A 16,905-nucleotide genomic window follows, 5' to 3' on the forward strand; every position below is an offset into this window, starting at 1 on the left:
TTCTTGCCCCTTGTCTACAATGCATTCTTTTCACATAAGGATGAGGATGTCATATACTGTATATATTTTTTTGTATTATCTATTTTATAAATTGTGTGTTCATGAAATATGACACAATGCATGTTATGTTGTTTTTCTCTAACAGCTTCAGGGTGCAGAGACAGAGTTCAGCTCACTGACAAAGCTAAGTCACCCAAACATAGTGCATTATATATGTATGAACCTTAAAGAACGGGATGATTCAATTGTGGTGGACATTTTAGTGGAGCACATAAGTGGTTACAGCCTTTCTACCTACTTGCACAAAGAGACTCCGGTTCCAATTGAGCAGTTGCGCCATTACGTGACCCAGATTTTGTCAGCTCTCGACTACTTGCACAGTAATTCAGTAGTGCACAAAGTTCTTTGTGCTTCCAGTATCCTGGTAGATGCTGAAGGAAACATCAAGGTGACAGACTACAGCATTTCCAAGCGCTTAGCTGATATCTGCAAAGCAGATGTTTTTGAGCAGACCAAAGTTCGTTTTAGTGAGGATGCTCTTCCCAGCAAACCTGGAAAAAAAGGAGATGTGTGGAGTCTGGGCTTGCTTCTGCTTTCACTCAGCCAGGGCCAAGTAACGAAGGAATATCCAGTTGCTGTTCCTAGCAATTTACCTGCTGACTTCCAAGACTTTCTGGAAAAGTACGTGTTTGCTGCATTCCTGTATCTTCTTCTCTTTTATATTTTTTATTTATTTTTTTATTTTTAAGGCTCAAACAGTTTTTCAAAAGATCAGCTAAATCCCCACTAGTCGTAGTGTCACTAGTCGTAGTTTTTTAGAGAAGAGGCGTTTTCTTGCTCCAGGCTCAGGCTGCTAATCTGGGATTCAGGAGAACAGATCTGGTGCTCTCTTCTGCTCTGTTCTGCCACCAGCTTTGTGTGGATAAGTCATTAGTCTCTCTTTGCCTCTGATTCCATCAGAATTGGTAAAGGTGATCATTCCTTAACAGAAATCTGTTTGAACGTTTAGGTCTGATATAGGATAGTTCTTTGAACAGTTCTCTTTTTGGGTTGCTAACAGATGTGTTTGCTTGGAAGATAAGGAAAGATGGACTCCTCAGCAGCTGTTACAACATAGTTTCATAAACATTCCACAAATGAAAACACCTGTAGCAGAAGAAAATCTAGATGGTGAGAAACTCGGTTCTTTCTGTATTCTGTTAAGTAATAACTGGACCACATGCCTGCAGTAACAGAAAAATTGGGCTGTACAATTTTGAGCATCAAAATTGTGTTTGTGCAAGTGCTTTGCAATAACTAATCTAGAAGTTAAAGATCACAGCAGCTTATAGGTCCATGACTAGCTGGGGTGGTCTGACTGTTGTTTCCTCATCGATAGAGAAAGCTGATGCTTTAATTAAGTCTGGAAATTCCTCCGCCTTCTGCATCATGTAAATGTCAGATTTTATTTTCTTCCCAGAAGATTGTGTTTCAGTGAGATGTCTTCCTTCATTGTATTCTGTTCAAATTACTTACTTTGTCCAGTATAATTAACGTTGGTAATGAAACACTGTATTAAGGTTTATTCTTATACCGGAGCTTAACTCTACTCAGCAGAGCACTTCCGTATCTTACGTTTTAGTTGTACTTGGTTATTTAGGGTTTATCTTCTTCCTAATGCTTGTTTGACAGTGCCTAGTGCCTTATCGCCTTACCCCTGTACCAGTGCTGGTAACCATGATGTCCACATTACAGATTCAGCAGGTGTAGATTGCATCGAAACAGTTGTACCCAGCGGTCAGATATCCAGCGCTTCGTTCTTCACAGAGACACAGAGACAATTTTCACGCTATTACAATGAGTTTGAAGAGCTAAAATTACTTGGCAAAGGAGCTTTTGGAGCAGTCATCAAGGTACGGTATAAAAATTATTTCCCACTATTGAATCCTTTTTGGAATGTGTTTGTTTTCTCTGAAGCAAAACAGTGTACTCAATATTTACTTGGTTTTGTTGATGATTTTCTAGTGTCCTGTACCTGTATTGTGTTTTTTTTATCTGGAATTGAGTAGGCTGATAAGTTTTGTTAGAGATTACTGGGATCGTAGGGAGAGGTCCATCAGTATGGGGAAGTTTGCATTTGAATTGCAGTCATTTCCCAGGTGGAGGAGGGAAAACTTCCCACTTCCATGAAGTTATTCTACTTCTGACTCTATTTGGTAGAGCGTTTATAAGCATTTGACTTCAGATATGTTCGAATTTTGCAGGTGCGAAATAAGCTTGATGGTTGCTATTATGCTGTTAAACGTATCCGCATAAACACTGCCAGCAAGCAGTTTCGGAGGATTAAGGGGGAAGTAACGTTACTTTCCCGCTTGAACCATGAAAATATTGTGAGGTATTACAATGCTTGGATAGAAAAACATGAAAGTCCTGCTCCCATTGCTCCATCATCTGAAACACCTGAAGAGAAGAGAGTGCCCACCAAAGCAGATCTCATCCTTACCACTGAGGAGTCAAGTGATGTGGAAGCCAATGCTCCTCCCCCAGTTCTGACAAGTTCAGTTGAGTGGAGTACTTCATGTGAAAGATCCTCCAGCAACAAGTTCAGCGGAGCTGATCAGGAGTCCAGTGATGATGACGATGATGATGGCGATGGGGTGTTCTCACATTCGTTTTTGTAAGATGTCTTCATTATTAGCTCTGTAGGGAACACTAGCATGGCTGAGTATTCCAGGCTTGTGTCTTTTATCATTCTCATTTGTGTCAGTGGCAAATCACTGCATTTTCGGTCTGTCCTCTGGTAATAAATTACTGTATTTGCCAGCAGTTGGATAGCCGCGGAGAGGAAAATTTGTAGTTAAAAACTGTCAGTATAAGAGGAAGATGTTGGCTTAGGCTTTTAGAAGTTTCTTAGCATCTGTTTCAGAATGCATGGCTGTTTACTTTTATGTTAGACTATCTTCCAACCTTAAGACATACGTTTTTAATAAACAATACCAGAGAGATTAAAAATCCTGAAAAATACCTAACTCCTCCTTTCTTCTTTTGATTTTATTAACATATTCAATACCTATCGCTGTGTGTGGAGTGGTTCTTTCACATGTGTTTTTGTTGCTGTTGTTTAAGCATTGGATCATAAATGAACTTACCTCAGTTTTTCTTACTGAAGGCAGAAATGAAATTTTACTGATGTAAATATATGCCTCCATTTTAAGAGACTGAGCTGTTGAAGGAAATTCAGCTTTGCAAGCAGGATGCTTTTATTCCCATCTGTTTGTTTAAGGCATATAGGTCCTTCAAGAGAAACTTAAAAGAAGGAAATTATTTTCTTTCAGCAAATATACGCTTCAGGTTTCATGATAAATATTTTGGTAACGTTTACTTTAGGAATACCAAAACTTTTTTTTTTTTTTTTTTTAAATAGGCCAACCACAGACTCCGAAAGTGAAATAATTTTTGATAACGAGGATGAAAACAGTAAAGGTCATCCTCCAGTAAGTATAAAGATAAAGCTAGTGAAAATGCTAAGATCATAAAATAGTCTTTGACAAGCAAACAGGTTGGTTGGTAGGTTTTGTTTCATGTTTTGTGTAAACACAGGCTCATACAGGGTTATGTTCATGACAGCAAATGTCCCATCAGGAGCTACATAAAAATATACCTGATGCAACTAATCTGGATTCTGTTTCTCACAGTGTCATTGAGCTAAATGTGAGTCACATTTCGTAGTCATGAGCCTGGTTAGTGCAAGTTTAAGACATATATGTACATGATTTATCAATTCACCATCTGGATTGCCTTACATCATACGAAAGTTGAAATTCTGTTCTCTTTTTAGGGGACGTAAAGCAGTGTATTTGCTCATACTAGCCATTTTCTCAAAGTGGTGACGTGTTTGTAGCAGTCAAAGAGAGATGAGAGGTCAGCATAATGTATGTGAGGTTTTAGTTGTTCTTAAGATTTTGAATCACAACACTTTTAGTGAAAAGTCAGACCACTATATCACTAGAAAGATAATACATAGAACTTTCTACAGCATGTAGAATCTGTCATTGCCAATCCTGATGATTTGTAAAATGCTACCATGGATGCTTATCTTCTTCTTCTTTCTGTTGAAATGTACATTGGCATGACAAAGCTTTCAACCTATATTTAATACGATGGCAGTACACTTACTATCATGGAAGGATAGAGAGGATTTCTATAATATATCAAAGTTATTGTGTTTTTTTCATTATTCATTTTTCTAGATACGCTTTGTATATTGCAGTTTCAAAGGCGGTGTTTTTTGTTTGTTTTAAACATCACACATTTTGAAATTTAGATTTTATCCAGACCTTCTGGAAGACTTTTCTTCCAGTGTCTAATTATGACAAAAATGTTACTCGTTCTCACTTTTGAAAGTGAGAGTTGGGTCATACCTGTTTTTCTAGCAGATTTAGAAGCAGCAGTGTTATAAAAATGTCAATATATTATTTTGCTAATGTTAAAACCCAGCCATAGAAGACGAGTTTTCATGAATGTGTTCTACCCACTAAAGAATAGTAGTATGCATAAAAAAAACCTCTGGACAGCTTCCTGTAGCTATTTCTTCTGTTATTTTTACTGTGACACAGGATGAAGAAGGCAATGAAAAGAGTAGCCACGAAGAAGACAGAATACCAGTCATTCAGACAGTGCATTACCTGTACATTCAGGTTAGTCTGCCTGTAGCCCTGGTCTGGAAGGGAGGCACAACTAGATGGAATTAAATTTTTATATGATTGTTTGCACATGCTGTGCATACGCATAATATAATCAGTTAAGGATACAAGTAAAATAAAGCCAAAGATACTCGGAAGTTTGGTTTAAACATGGATTATGCCTAGACTGCTTTCATCTTGTTTATAACATTTATGTTTGAGAATGGACTACTAAACAAGCTAGTACCATTGTCCCTGAAAATGGCATAGGACCCATAAGTGAGTTCATGTTTTCTAGCTAAAATACATCTCTCCAGAAAATTCCAAACAGCTGAATATTTTGGTGATACCTGCTTCTGAAATGTGTTTTATAGAACCAGGCATTAACATGCTCACATACGCAAGTTTATGATTTCTTTTTTTTTTTTTTTTTCTTTTTAACAAAACTGCTCTTTTCTCCCTCTCTCCCCTACATATGCACAACTGAAGATGGAGTATTGTGAAAAGAGCACATTAAGGGATACCATTGACCAAGGATTATATGAAGACACCAGTCGGCTTTGGAGGCTTTTCCGAGAAATTTTAGATGGGTTAGCTTACATCCATGAAAAGGTTAGTAAGTATGACAGTTATGACCTGTCCATAATATATATGTCACGATACATTCAACTCTACTCTACTCTATTCAATTTTGAGCATTTGATTCTGTATAATTGTGTTTATTAGCAAGTTTTGTTCCTTATTCTTCCTATTATTATTCAGTTCTAGGGCTTTAGAATGTATTATCATAAATTTGAATTTTGTAATGATTCACTTCAAATCTTTCCTTTTGTCATAAAAAAAAACTACCTTTAAAAACATTGCATTAGGTACCTATTAGCACTAAAGATTGTTTCTATCTTCTGGCCTAGTGACTAGTCTTACTTCAAAATTAATCATCAGTGACTTAATGCACTAAATTTTCCACTCTATATAGAATAATTAAATTATGTAATACTGTTTTTCAGTCTACTATAAAGACTTACATTTTGCATTGTGTTTCTTGTTTCACATGCTGTTGGTCTTTTTTTGTTGTTCTCCTGCTATAACAGGGAATGATCCACAGAGACTTGAAACCTGTGAACATTTTTTTAGATTCCGATGATCATGTGAAAATTGGTGATTTTGGTTTAGCTACAGATCATCCAGCAAATACAGTGAGTACAGCTGAAAGTGAATGAAGCAACTTTCATTTTGTGTTGTAATATTACATGATTATTACGTGATTCCATGTAATATTACATGAATATATTACATATTACATGTAATGTTATATGAATATACATTGAATATACATGAAAATAGAAAATAATGCTCATCAGACTTTATTGTGAATGCCATAAATATTTTTATTTCTAAGAGTCTAGAATTAAATTGTGTACTGCAAACCAAAGCAGCAAGAAAAGCCAACAGCAGCATTTCAAGTGCCATGTACAATATATCTGTTTTCCTGATTTCAGGCAATCTCTAAACAAGAAGAAAATCACTCGGATAGTTTTGCTAAGTCTGACCCATCAGGTTAGTATACATAGTAGCTTGCTTCAAATGATTTTAAGCAAAGTTCTGTTTTCTGCAATATTGTGTACACTGTTAGAACTTACAGTCATTGTTTGAAAATGACTTTGTGTGTTTGTGTTTTGTTTGTTTGTTTTGGAAAAAAAAAATTCCAACGTCTGGGTGGATATGTTACATATAATCTAGCAGTTTTGCCAATTATCTGATTGAATTTGTTTCCACTGTTAGCCTTCTGCCACAGACTGGTGCTTTCATTATGGTGGGTTACGTAGAGATCCTGTATATCTGTTCTATCTGTACTTACATTCTCTTAACTGTGTAGGACAATTTCAAGACTTGAGGGAGTTTTGTTTGGTTTTGTTATTGGTTTTGTTAGGCTGAATTTTTTGTTTTGAGAAAACGTTAGTATATGTGTATCTTAAGATGAATGAGTGTATTGTGAGATTTAGTTGTATCATGTGCTGATCTACTACAGTTCTGTAAAGCAGTAGGTAGGATGTAGATAGTATAGACAGACACGTATACTTGACATATGAAGGTAAGAACTGTTTTGCAAACTGTTCTTGACTGGTTATCTATTGTGAAGGACTGCATTCCACCCTGAAAGAAACAAAGACAAAAGATGAGTGAAATTTCCTGACTTCGATGCTGCGTTTCTTTCCTGCTGTCTTGAAACTAATGCTTTTATCTTTTGATGTGTAGGTAGTTTGACAGGAATGGTTGGTACTGCGCTGTATGTCAGTCCAGAGGTCCAAGGAAACACTAAGTCTACATATAATCAGGTATGATTAAGTAGACTTAATAAAAAGGCAGCATGGAATCTGAGGTACTAGGTACAATGCACATCACTCATGCTCAACAAAGGTGAATTTGAGATGGAAAAGGATGTGGTGGGACTTCTGAGATAATCAAGGGAATGAGAAATATTCTTGTGGGACCAAGGTGGAAGGATGTAGGCAAGGCAAGACAGTTATTTGGGCTGTGCTCTAACTGTGTTTACATGCAAACTACCTGAAGTTGAAAGGTGGATCTTTGTAAGCGAATAGGTTAGAAATCTTACAATCTTTAGCTAAAGTAAAATGTCATCATCTGAAGTCTATATTGCTCTCCTGGATTCCTAGATTGTGATTTTGGGGGGTGGCAGTACTTTTTTTTTTCTTTACGGAGGATTCTGTTTATATACAGAAATCAGCTGAATTTCAAACCAAGAATGATTTCAAAGTGAAGCAGAGCCCTTTATGTCATTGCAGTGCTGCGAAGATAAAAGATACTGAAGTCTACCAAATCTTAATTGATTGCATCATTTAACAAAAATTAAACAACAACAACAAAAGCCAACCCACACCTCTCTTATGCTCTCTAATGTGAAATTTAAACAAAATATTATGTTTCTCTGCTGTCATCTTTGGCAGAAAATTCACAGGTACTGCATTTAGATTTCCATTTTGTCTTCCACAGAAAGTGGACCTATTCAGTCTGGGTATAATATTCTTTGAAATGTCTTACCACCCCATGAGTACTGCATCAGAAAGGATCTTTGTTCTTAGTCAGCTAAGACTGGTAAGTGTACAGGTATAAAAGATTGAATTCTGTGCATCAGATAGTTTAAGAGAAGGAAGAGGATGCAAAACATAGCAAAAATGTTTCCATGAGGAGTGCTTTTTTTTTTTTAAAGGAAAAAAAAAAGTTAAAATATGTAATACAAAGGAAAGGATGAAGTTGGAGCTGTTAGTGACATTCTCTGAATGTAATGTAGATTTCTTCGTTATTAACATCAGTCAGTATTCAGTATTTCAGGCATTTCAGTAACATTCTTCTTTCTGTTAGCTCTTCAATCTAAATATGCCATGTATTTGTTTGTTTGTTTGTTTGTTTGTTTTTCCCCCATTGGCAATAAAAATGCTTGGTCTTTCTGATTAAAAATATTTCCATATTTTAAAAATAAGACCAGCTTGCATAAGCTGGACTGACTGTTCAAATTAAAATGTGTTTGTTTTTTTTTTATAGCCCAATATTGTATTTCCTCAAGATTTTGACGAAGTCAAGCATGCAAAGCAGGTAATTTTGAAGGCATTTTAACTAGTAGGTATTCCCTGTCAAGAAGAATTAATTATTATTTTTCCCACTTAAGTCTAAATTAGTAATTTCTGCCAAGCTGTTATTACCTGTTATTAGAACAAAGTGAGGAGAAAAAAAAAAAAAAAAAAAGGAAAAAAAAGAATTCGTAAAGTTGACGTGGAAATATGCTTATCCACAAAATTCCCTGAGTGCAGTCATAAAGAAATGCATAGTTCACCCATATATATGTATCTTTTAAGCTGTCATGGACAATTTTTACTTTTTAGGCATAAAAAAATAGCAGCTATGTTTTTTTAACCCTTAATTTAAACTTTACAAAGAGATCCATGCCACAGAACAGGAAGAGATATACAGCTTAAATTGACACTCTTAGTTTGAAAATTGCTACCAAGAGCTTTTTGGGAAACTTCGGTGGATTATTCGGCAATAACTCAGTGGATTTGAATAGAGTTTCTCTTTATTTTTTCTTTTTGTCTCATTGTATTTAGTTAATGCCTCCATGGCAGAGGAATGAAGTGATAAGGTGCAGTGTAATTTCCTCTGAACCATCTAAGAAAAATTCTTCCTTGCGCAAGGACTATTTCATTAACCATTAGAATTAACTTTTTGTCTGTTTTGCTAGTGGAACAGCAATCTGTCTGTCACTAGTACCATGAAAATATTTCCCTTTTGTACAGTTTACCAAAATATGCTGGGAAGATTCTCTTTTTTTTAGTGTCTGTAACTCTCAAACCTATGCATGTGACTGTGTTTTCTCTTAACTTTGTTAGTAAAATGCCAGAGCTTGTATAACATAGAACAACAAAAGGCACTACGTATTTTTGTCACCCCTAGAGACCTAAATGGACTAACAAATTTCTAATAATTTTAGTAGTTTTTTTATTCAGATAATACCATAATAAAAGATACTTAGAGTAAGCAAAGAATTACCCAGCTTAAAGATTCAGACCCTGCTTTCTTTTTTTTTTTCCTGTATAGTCTGATGCATGTATAGTTCCATATATGTGATGTGTCTAAGAAGGTTTTTGTAAATATTGCTAGCATGAAAGAAACTATAAAATTTTGATTTAATTTGTAGAGATCAGTTATTACATGGCTCTTGAACCATGATCCTGCAGCACGACCAACAGCTGTGGAGCTGTTAAAAAGTGAACATCTTCCACCACCACAAATGGAAGAGTCTGAGCTTCATGAAGTACTCCACCATACCTTAGCAAATGTGGATGGAAAGGCATACCGCACTATGATGAGTCAAATATTTTCACAGCGTATATCTCCAGCTATAGACTATACCTATGACAGTGATATGCTGAAGGTTTGTAAGTGTTAAGGGGATGTTTTTGAGTTTTCTCATGTATTGGATTTAAAAAAAAAAAAGGTGAAGTTTATATGGTTAAACCCAAAGCATGTTTGAGATAATTGCAATCTCTTAAGATTAACCTTCACATTAGTTCCCATTTAAAGCTACAAATCTGTACTATGGGGGCTGAATACCCACTTCCCATTTAACCTTACATTCATTCTTCAGTGAAGAAAACAAGCTTTATTCTTAATTTCTGTCAAACTAATGCATCTGATTGCCAATGTAAATTTTGGGCTTTGACTATTTTCTTCCCTTTTGACTATTTTCTTCCCTTTCTAATGGTGCCAAAGTAACCCTTCTCTGTCTGTAAGCTCATAAATCTTTCCAAATCAAAATACAAGATAACACACTAAAATAACGCTTTGTATAACTGCAGTTTTTTTTATTGTGTAAACTGTAAACTTTACAATTGATTATAGTGAGAGAAGACAGCAGAATACTTATTACCTATGTTACATAGAGTGTTCATCGCATATAAATTATATATGTACTTTTTATTTGTGATGGTTTCAGGGTAGTTTTTCTATTTGGGCAGCCAAGATACAGCAGCATGTATGTGAGATTGTCAGCCGGATATTTAAAAGACACGGTGGGTGTGTTTACAAAAGTTGTTCATTTCCTTTTTCATGACTGAATGGATTCAAGGGAATGGAATGGTTTTATTGCTATCACATGAGTCACAAAGTATGTTCAGGAGTTGCATATCATTTGTAAATTTTGTATAGTTTTTGCTGTTATTTTGGCATCCCAGTAGCTGTTAACTTCAAATCTGGATGATATAAATTTTCCATAGAAAGAACAGACAAAATCTTAATTATGTCTTTGAATGTGTCTCATTGTTCTGATGAGTCTGTGGGAGCTTTTAGATGTACAGAGTGCTACGTAAAATGTAGATATGAGTATGGGGATAGCTCTGCAGTGAGAGACCAAGCATCCACGTGCATAGTAACCTCCCTGCAAACAAAGCCAGAATGCGAATGCCTTAAGAAAGAATTTAAAAACAGAGCAAGTGTATAGTAGTGCCTTCAGCTATACTGCGGTTAGATTTGCAGTTCAGGAACTAAATGAGCTGGAGCTGGTGTCATGATGTTTAATAGTCTTCAATGGTTTTTCTTTCCATGACTTTATCCAGACACTAGTAATAGTATTTAATTAATTTTTCTTACTTTAAAAAAAAAAATAATTTTATGTACACACTGTCCCATTCAAAATGTTTTAATTCATATTGTTTTATAGGAGTTAATTGTGTTTTCTATAAAAGTGGATAATCTTTAAAATAGAAACTGGAAGATTTCATAGTAGATACACTAGTAGTAGATAATCTGATTAAGCATGATAAGGATTTGGCAATACAAAATACGAGAAACAGAAACCTGAAGTGAAATAAAAAGTTACCTTTTTTCCCCTCCATTTAAAGCTTGCCAAACTTTGGAAAGCATTTGTCAGCAGTTCGGAGACTTATTTTTTTTCAGTCTTTTAGAAGAAGACTTTGAGGGGGGGAAGTATGTTTTCCATTAGTTTTTATCTCTACCTGCAATGATTAGAAGTATTTCCTTATATTTGGGGCTCTTTCTGGTTGGTTGGTTTGGTTTAATGCTTGTGTTGAAATCTAGTTGAAGATTTTGGTAAAGCGTCAATAATAAAGTAGCTGTCTGAGAGTCAGTAGAGAATTTAAAACAAGAAAGTATTTTCTGAATGATTAGTGATTCTGTCGTTTATAGTGGAGTTTCCTTTGAGGATTAGATTCATACAGATAGATGGTTGCAAAATATAATAATAATAATAAAAAAAAAGGTATTTAATGAGGATTTTAAAGTGAACCACAAACATTTGAGGCAATTTTTGGAGAAATGGGATACATTTTTGAACAATATTTGTTCCCTACAGAAGTGCCTCTAGACCAAAACAGTACTACCACTATTTGTAGAGTTTTTAATTTGTTCCATGTGCATGTTTTTCTGAAAAGTGGTGTTTATAGAGGGAGGGCAAGGTGAGGATTCTGCAGGGGCTGTGGAATTGGCACTTCTCTGTTTATTTGAGGGCTGCCTGTTGATTCCAAGAACGGTGGAAGATAGAATATCAGAGTTTGTTTGATGGGTTTCTTTCATAGACTTTCCTCTTCCACCATTTAAGGATGTTTAAAATAATGCAGTTTTTAAAAAGTATTGGTTGAGATTAAGCAACCTTGCAGGGTATGATATAAACTTGTAAAAAGCAGATGTTAATTTTGAAATGGGAGATATCAGTATTTTACTATTTTTGTGTAGGAGCCATCAAGCTGCATACTCCTCTGCTCATGCCTAGAAATAAAAAACTGTACGAACATAACGAAGCTTCATATTTCATGGATCACAGTGGGATGCTTGTTATGCTTCCTTATGACCTCAGAGTAAGTAGTGTCTTCTCTGCAGGCGAAGCTGGGTTTGAAGAGTGCTGTGGTGTTTGTCAATACCTTTGATTTACCGGTCATGAAGTTGGTTTATGCTTATACTTCCTCTTACTGCTGAAGCAGTCTGTCTTTCAGTGTCTGTTGTGTTTTTCTTAGTGCTCAGAAAACCAGTCCTCCTGGTTTTCACAGCTGGAACTGTTAAAAGAAATATGCTTTTTTTTTTTTCTTTTCTTCTTCCTTCCTTTTTTTTTTTTTTTTTTTTTAATCATAGGTGAAAATATTGCCATATTATAAATGTGGTAGATGTCACTGCTGCTTTTATTTTTTTTCTTGCACATATATGAGACACGGGACTTTTCCCATGGCCAGTGAAAATATTCTTATCCCTTATTTATATGTCTTTCTAGAGAATGTATGTAACATTCTGCCCAGTTTTATGTTCCTCTTGAGCATATGTTGTAAAGGGTCATTCTCCTCTGGAGAGGAATTGTATGTGCAGTTGAAATTTTAGTGTCTGTGATTCAGTACTACCCAATTAAATGCAATGTTGGTGTAGTTAATTGCTTTGCACTTAATTAAAGCCTAAATGCTTTAAGTTTTATTTTTTCATTTATTACTGACAGTTAAAGAACCTGACCTTTTATATTCCATATTATTAACTTAAGGTCAATGTGACTCACCCTTCCTTTGCGTTTATAACATCAAGCTATATATACAGTGTGATTCACAGCTAAGGACTTGTGTGGGATCTACAATATTGATCTTTCTGTTGGACTTGCTTGTTTTGGAAAATGTGTTGGCCAAAGTTTTGTTAAACAAATACTCCTTTATATCTTTATCTAAACGACAAAATACCTGCCAGTACGTTTCAATAGGCTCATAGTCAAGTTTATGATGATGCATTTTGCATTCATTAGGGTACTTAAGAAAGGTCCTTGTTTCCTTCTCCAAGCTATTAGGGAACTTTTTTTTTTTTTTGGTTTGCCCTCTTTTAAGGCTTGTCACAAAGAGGATTGATCTTATTTGGCTTTGGCAAATACTTAAGGCATTATTACACGTGAGAATAGAAGTGTTGACTACGTGGTAGTAATTAATCTCCAGTTTAAAAGCAGAGCCAGACTGAAGGTTTTGTTTCCACAATTTTTATGTATTCTGTTTTTCAGATTCCTTTTGCAAGATTTGTAGCTAGAAACAACATATCAAACTTGAAAAGGTAAGGGACCTAAAGACAGTTTGCATAGATGCACTGCTTTATGACAGCGAACACTGAAGATGCTGATTTGTTCTTCAATGTTTCTTTTAGATACTGTATAGAGCGAGTTTTCAGACCTCGGAAGTTAGACCGCTGTCACCCCAAAGAACTTCTAGAATGTGCATTTGACATTATTACATCTACTGGAAATAGTTTTTTGCCTATAGCAGAAACAATTTATGCCATTTCAGAAATCATTCAAGAGTTTCCAGTACTACAGGTAGATTCTCTAATAATACTTTTTGATTTTTTTTTACTATTTTTTGCTCTTTTTCCATCCTAAAATTTTAATTAAGTAAATATTCAATCTATTGTGTTCAAAAAGGATAGGTACTCTAATGAGTATAGAACTTTGTGATCACAAATTTTGTCAATAGTCAGGTATAGAGCATTGTCATTTAAATAAAAATGTGTTTTGTAGGTAAACTTAAAATGAAGCAAAGGTTTGTATGTATCATAAATACTAATTGAATCCTTACAGTGCCATTGAAATAATGCCTGTTTTCTGTCAGGCAAGTGATTACTGTAGAATGGGAAAGACCTTGCCATTCTTTATTTATAAATGGAAGGTAAGGTGATGGAAGAAGTCTGGAGTTACTTTTGAACAATGGGAGAAGTTATTAAAGGTTTAAGAAACATCTGTGTTGGCATGCATTTAGGGGTGTTTGTGGTGGATTTGTTGTGTTGTGTTTTTTTTTTTAAGCAAATTAGAGTGCTAATAAAACGTTTTTGTTTGATTGTTTCTTCCTTTCTTTCTCTCTGTCTTTTTTTTCCCCTTTGTTAGGAAAGAAATTACAGTATTTACCTGAACCATACTTCCTTACTGAAAGCTATACTTTTGCATTGTGGGATACCAGAGGATAAACTCAATCAAGTTTACATCATTCTATATGATGCTGTGGTAAGATATTGGATATTAAACTAATATTTGTAATCATCACTTAGGGTATCTTATTTTGTGGAGCAATTTCTAAAAATGAGAAACAGAGCATTGCCAGCATAAAATGGAACATCTTTTTGATACTTAAAATGGCTCACTATCTTTGGGCTGTAAAATTAGATTAATAACTTTTCTGTTACTTCTGGATTGGGATGTTTTAAGATAAATTTAAAATCTGTATTTATGAGAGAATTATTCACCTGTGTATTTAAGAACTGGTAGGCCATTCAATAAAAACTTCAAAATGTATATTAGTAACATTTTGGTTTTTTCCACCATGCAGAGAAAATAGGTTAAATTCATTTGAATAATTAAGATAGAGTTGAAATCCCCACAAAATGTATATTTCTTAATTCTTTACTTTTATTCTTTAATTTTTCAATTTTATTCTTTCGGGGTTTATATTAATTTGCATAAACATTCTTGTATTCACTTATGCAGAAGTGCTTTTCAACAAAAGTTGGTAGCTTTTACTTCTGTATGTTTCTTGAACCAAGCCCAATATGACCTCGCTAAGAGATAAGTGGAAAGTGTGTTATTTATCATTTTCACTCTTTTACAGTATGATTGAAGTTTGTCAATACAACCTTAAATTAAAAGAACTGGAAAGTTATGTTTTAATTCTTCTCAGCACTAATAATGTTTGTTGTAACCCAGTTGTTTTGAATATGTTTGCATCTGTTTCTCCTGCAGACTGAAAAGCTAACTAAAAGAGAAGTAGAAGCCAAATTCTGTAACCTCTCTCTCTCATCAAATAGTGTAAGTAATTTTAATTCAATGTTAAATTCCTTGAAACTTGCCATAAGCCAGAATATTATACTGACTTTGAAATTTACTCAAGTAGAGTGAGAGGAATCAACTGTTATATCTACTGTCCAAAATAGATTAGTCTCTTTGGAAGTACTTTGATTTTTTTCTCAGTTCTCTCTTGAAGGCAGTATTGCTACTTTCCATGCATCTGTCTTCTCTTAAATGTGTTTTGTATTATGAAAAGAGTGAAAGGGTAACTGGAACACTGTACAGCGTGATATTTAGTAAAAGAAATTGAAAGAAACTTTTAAAAAAATTGTCTGCAATTGTTGGCAAGTCTGCCTAAAGAGAGTTAAGGTTGACTTCTGGGTGCTCTGATAGGTTGCTAGGAGAAACAAGGGGAAAAAAAAGGCCGATACTTCACTCACACAGACAAATATGCATATTTTTATAAATGTGACCTGTTACGAGCACTGTCAGTCGTGCTATCTATATTGTTATTTGATTTTTGTTTTTAGCTTTCTCGACTCTACAAATTCATTGAGCAGAAGGGAGAAGCAAGTAATGTATTTCCATTTTTAAACACAACAATAAAACAAAAGCCAGGTGTGACTCAGCTGTTGAAGCATGGCATGAAGGATCTAGAGGAAATAATTGCTCTGTTAAAGCAACTTGGAATAAAACTTCAGGTTTGTAAAAACCCTCTGCTAATAAGTTTGTTGTTTTGTAGGCTACTGGGCCATGTAATTTGTCATGAAACAAACTAATGATATGTTAGAGTAGAAAAAGCACACCAAAATATCTTTTGATGACAAGTAATAATACTGGCATTGATTTTGGGAGATGCATTTTAAGAATAAGTCTCTGGATTGATTTCTGTCTTAACTGCACAGAGATTTCCTTCCCAGCAAAGACTGAAGTCATTACCCAGAGCATAAAGAAATTTTAGATTTTGAAATAAACTACAAATATTTTTAAAATGTAGAAAGCTGATAACTGAAGGCATCCCCTTCCACCTTCCTTGAGGCTTGCTGTTTGGAGTTTGTGTTACAATTCTGTTGTGATGCATTAAGCTTAAAGCATTATTTCCTTACTTTTAATTGGATTTTAAGCTTTTGGAGATAGTGTTTCCATATGTCTTCCTAATGTGAGAACAGTGTTGTCAATACATGCTGCTAAAAGCAAATGAATTACATTAACCAGTAATATTGGTACAGGACTTGTTCATTTACTCATTTTTATTTTTACAGGTTTCTATAAATCTGGGACTAGTTTACAAAATACAGCAACACAATGGTATTATCTTTCAGTTTATAGCATACATCAAAAGAAGACAAAGAACTGTGCCTGAAATTCTTGCTGCAGGGGGCAGATATGATCATCTGGTATGTGCACATGTCTTTTAATGAACTTAGATGAAAAGAAGGTGAAAAAGATGAAAAACCTTTTTTGACATTTTCCAGACATAACTATTTGGTTCTTCTATTTTGTTTATGTCTTGTTTTGAGATTCCACAATTTAGAGGGCCACAGACAGTAGGACCAGTTCCTTCGGCTGTTGGAGTCAGCATAGCTATAGACAAAATAACTGCTGCTGTTTCCAATATGGAGGATTCTGTAAGTTTGGTTTCGGGGAGGTGTGGTTGTTTGTTTGCTTACTCCTGACTGCTCAGTAACCTAGTTGTAACCACAGATAGGCAAAAAATAACAGATTCAGATGTGTTCCAAAATACCATACTGAAATAGATAGAAAACATCAAGATGACTTGTTTTCTTCTGTGTCTCTCTACATAGCATTATTTAATAAAGTAAGGGGAACAGCAGATGTTCAGGTTTATACCCTTTGATTTTTAATTCAAATGAGACACTTTTCTCAGTCTGAGCATTGTTTCAGATGAAAAATTACAACTGTTGGTAT

General features: G+C 34.8%; 1 protein-coding gene across 2 annotated transcripts in view; it reads left to right on the forward strand.

Annotated features, from left to right (window-relative positions):
• EIF2AK4 (eukaryotic translation initiation factor 2 alpha kinase 4) overlaps nucleotides 1-16,905 on the forward strand; it is a 38,785-nt gene that overhangs the window by 11,439 nt on the left and 10,441 nt on the right. The window contains exons 9-30 of one of the 2 annotated variants that reach the window (XM_035539299.2): nucleotides 146-681; nucleotides 1,061-1,170; nucleotides 1,735-1,892; nucleotides 2,244-2,656; nucleotides 3,404-3,473; nucleotides 4,596-4,676; nucleotides 5,151-5,273; nucleotides 5,753-5,857; nucleotides 6,161-6,218; nucleotides 6,918-6,997; nucleotides 7,674-7,775; nucleotides 8,223-8,273; nucleotides 9,373-9,609; nucleotides 10,171-10,246; nucleotides 11,925-12,046; nucleotides 13,210-13,259; nucleotides 13,350-13,518; nucleotides 14,083-14,199; nucleotides 14,932-14,997; nucleotides 15,507-15,677; nucleotides 16,299-16,373; nucleotides 16,497-16,604. In XM_035539299.2, the coding sequence (XP_035395192.1) occupies nucleotides 146-681; nucleotides 1,061-1,170; nucleotides 1,735-1,892; nucleotides 2,244-2,656; nucleotides 3,404-3,473; nucleotides 4,596-4,676; nucleotides 5,151-5,273; nucleotides 5,753-5,857; nucleotides 6,161-6,218; nucleotides 6,918-6,997; nucleotides 7,674-7,775; nucleotides 8,223-8,273; nucleotides 9,373-9,609; nucleotides 10,171-10,246; nucleotides 11,925-12,046; nucleotides 13,210-13,259; nucleotides 13,350-13,518; nucleotides 14,083-14,199; nucleotides 14,932-14,997; nucleotides 15,507-15,677; nucleotides 16,299-16,373; nucleotides 16,497-16,604 (3,078 nt within the window). Of the gene's footprint in view, nucleotides 1-145; nucleotides 682-1,060; nucleotides 1,171-1,734; nucleotides 1,893-2,243; nucleotides 2,657-3,403; nucleotides 3,474-4,595; nucleotides 4,677-5,150; nucleotides 5,274-5,752; nucleotides 5,858-6,160; nucleotides 6,219-6,917; nucleotides 6,998-7,673; nucleotides 7,776-8,222; nucleotides 8,274-9,372; nucleotides 9,610-10,170; nucleotides 10,247-11,924; nucleotides 12,047-13,209; nucleotides 13,260-13,349; nucleotides 13,519-14,082; nucleotides 14,200-14,931; nucleotides 14,998-15,506; nucleotides 15,678-16,238; nucleotides 16,374-16,496; nucleotides 16,605-16,905 lie in introns of both variants that reach the window. The other variant, XM_035539298.2, reaches the window with a different exon arrangement.

Source organism: Cygnus atratus, chromosome 5 (genome assembly GCF_013377495.2).
Source record: "Cygnus atratus isolate AKBS03 ecotype Queensland, Australia chromosome 5, CAtr_DNAZoo_HiC_assembly, whole genome shotgun sequence".
In the NCBI taxonomy this organism is placed as follows: Eukaryota; Metazoa; Chordata; class Aves; order Anseriformes; family Anatidae; genus Cygnus; species Cygnus atratus.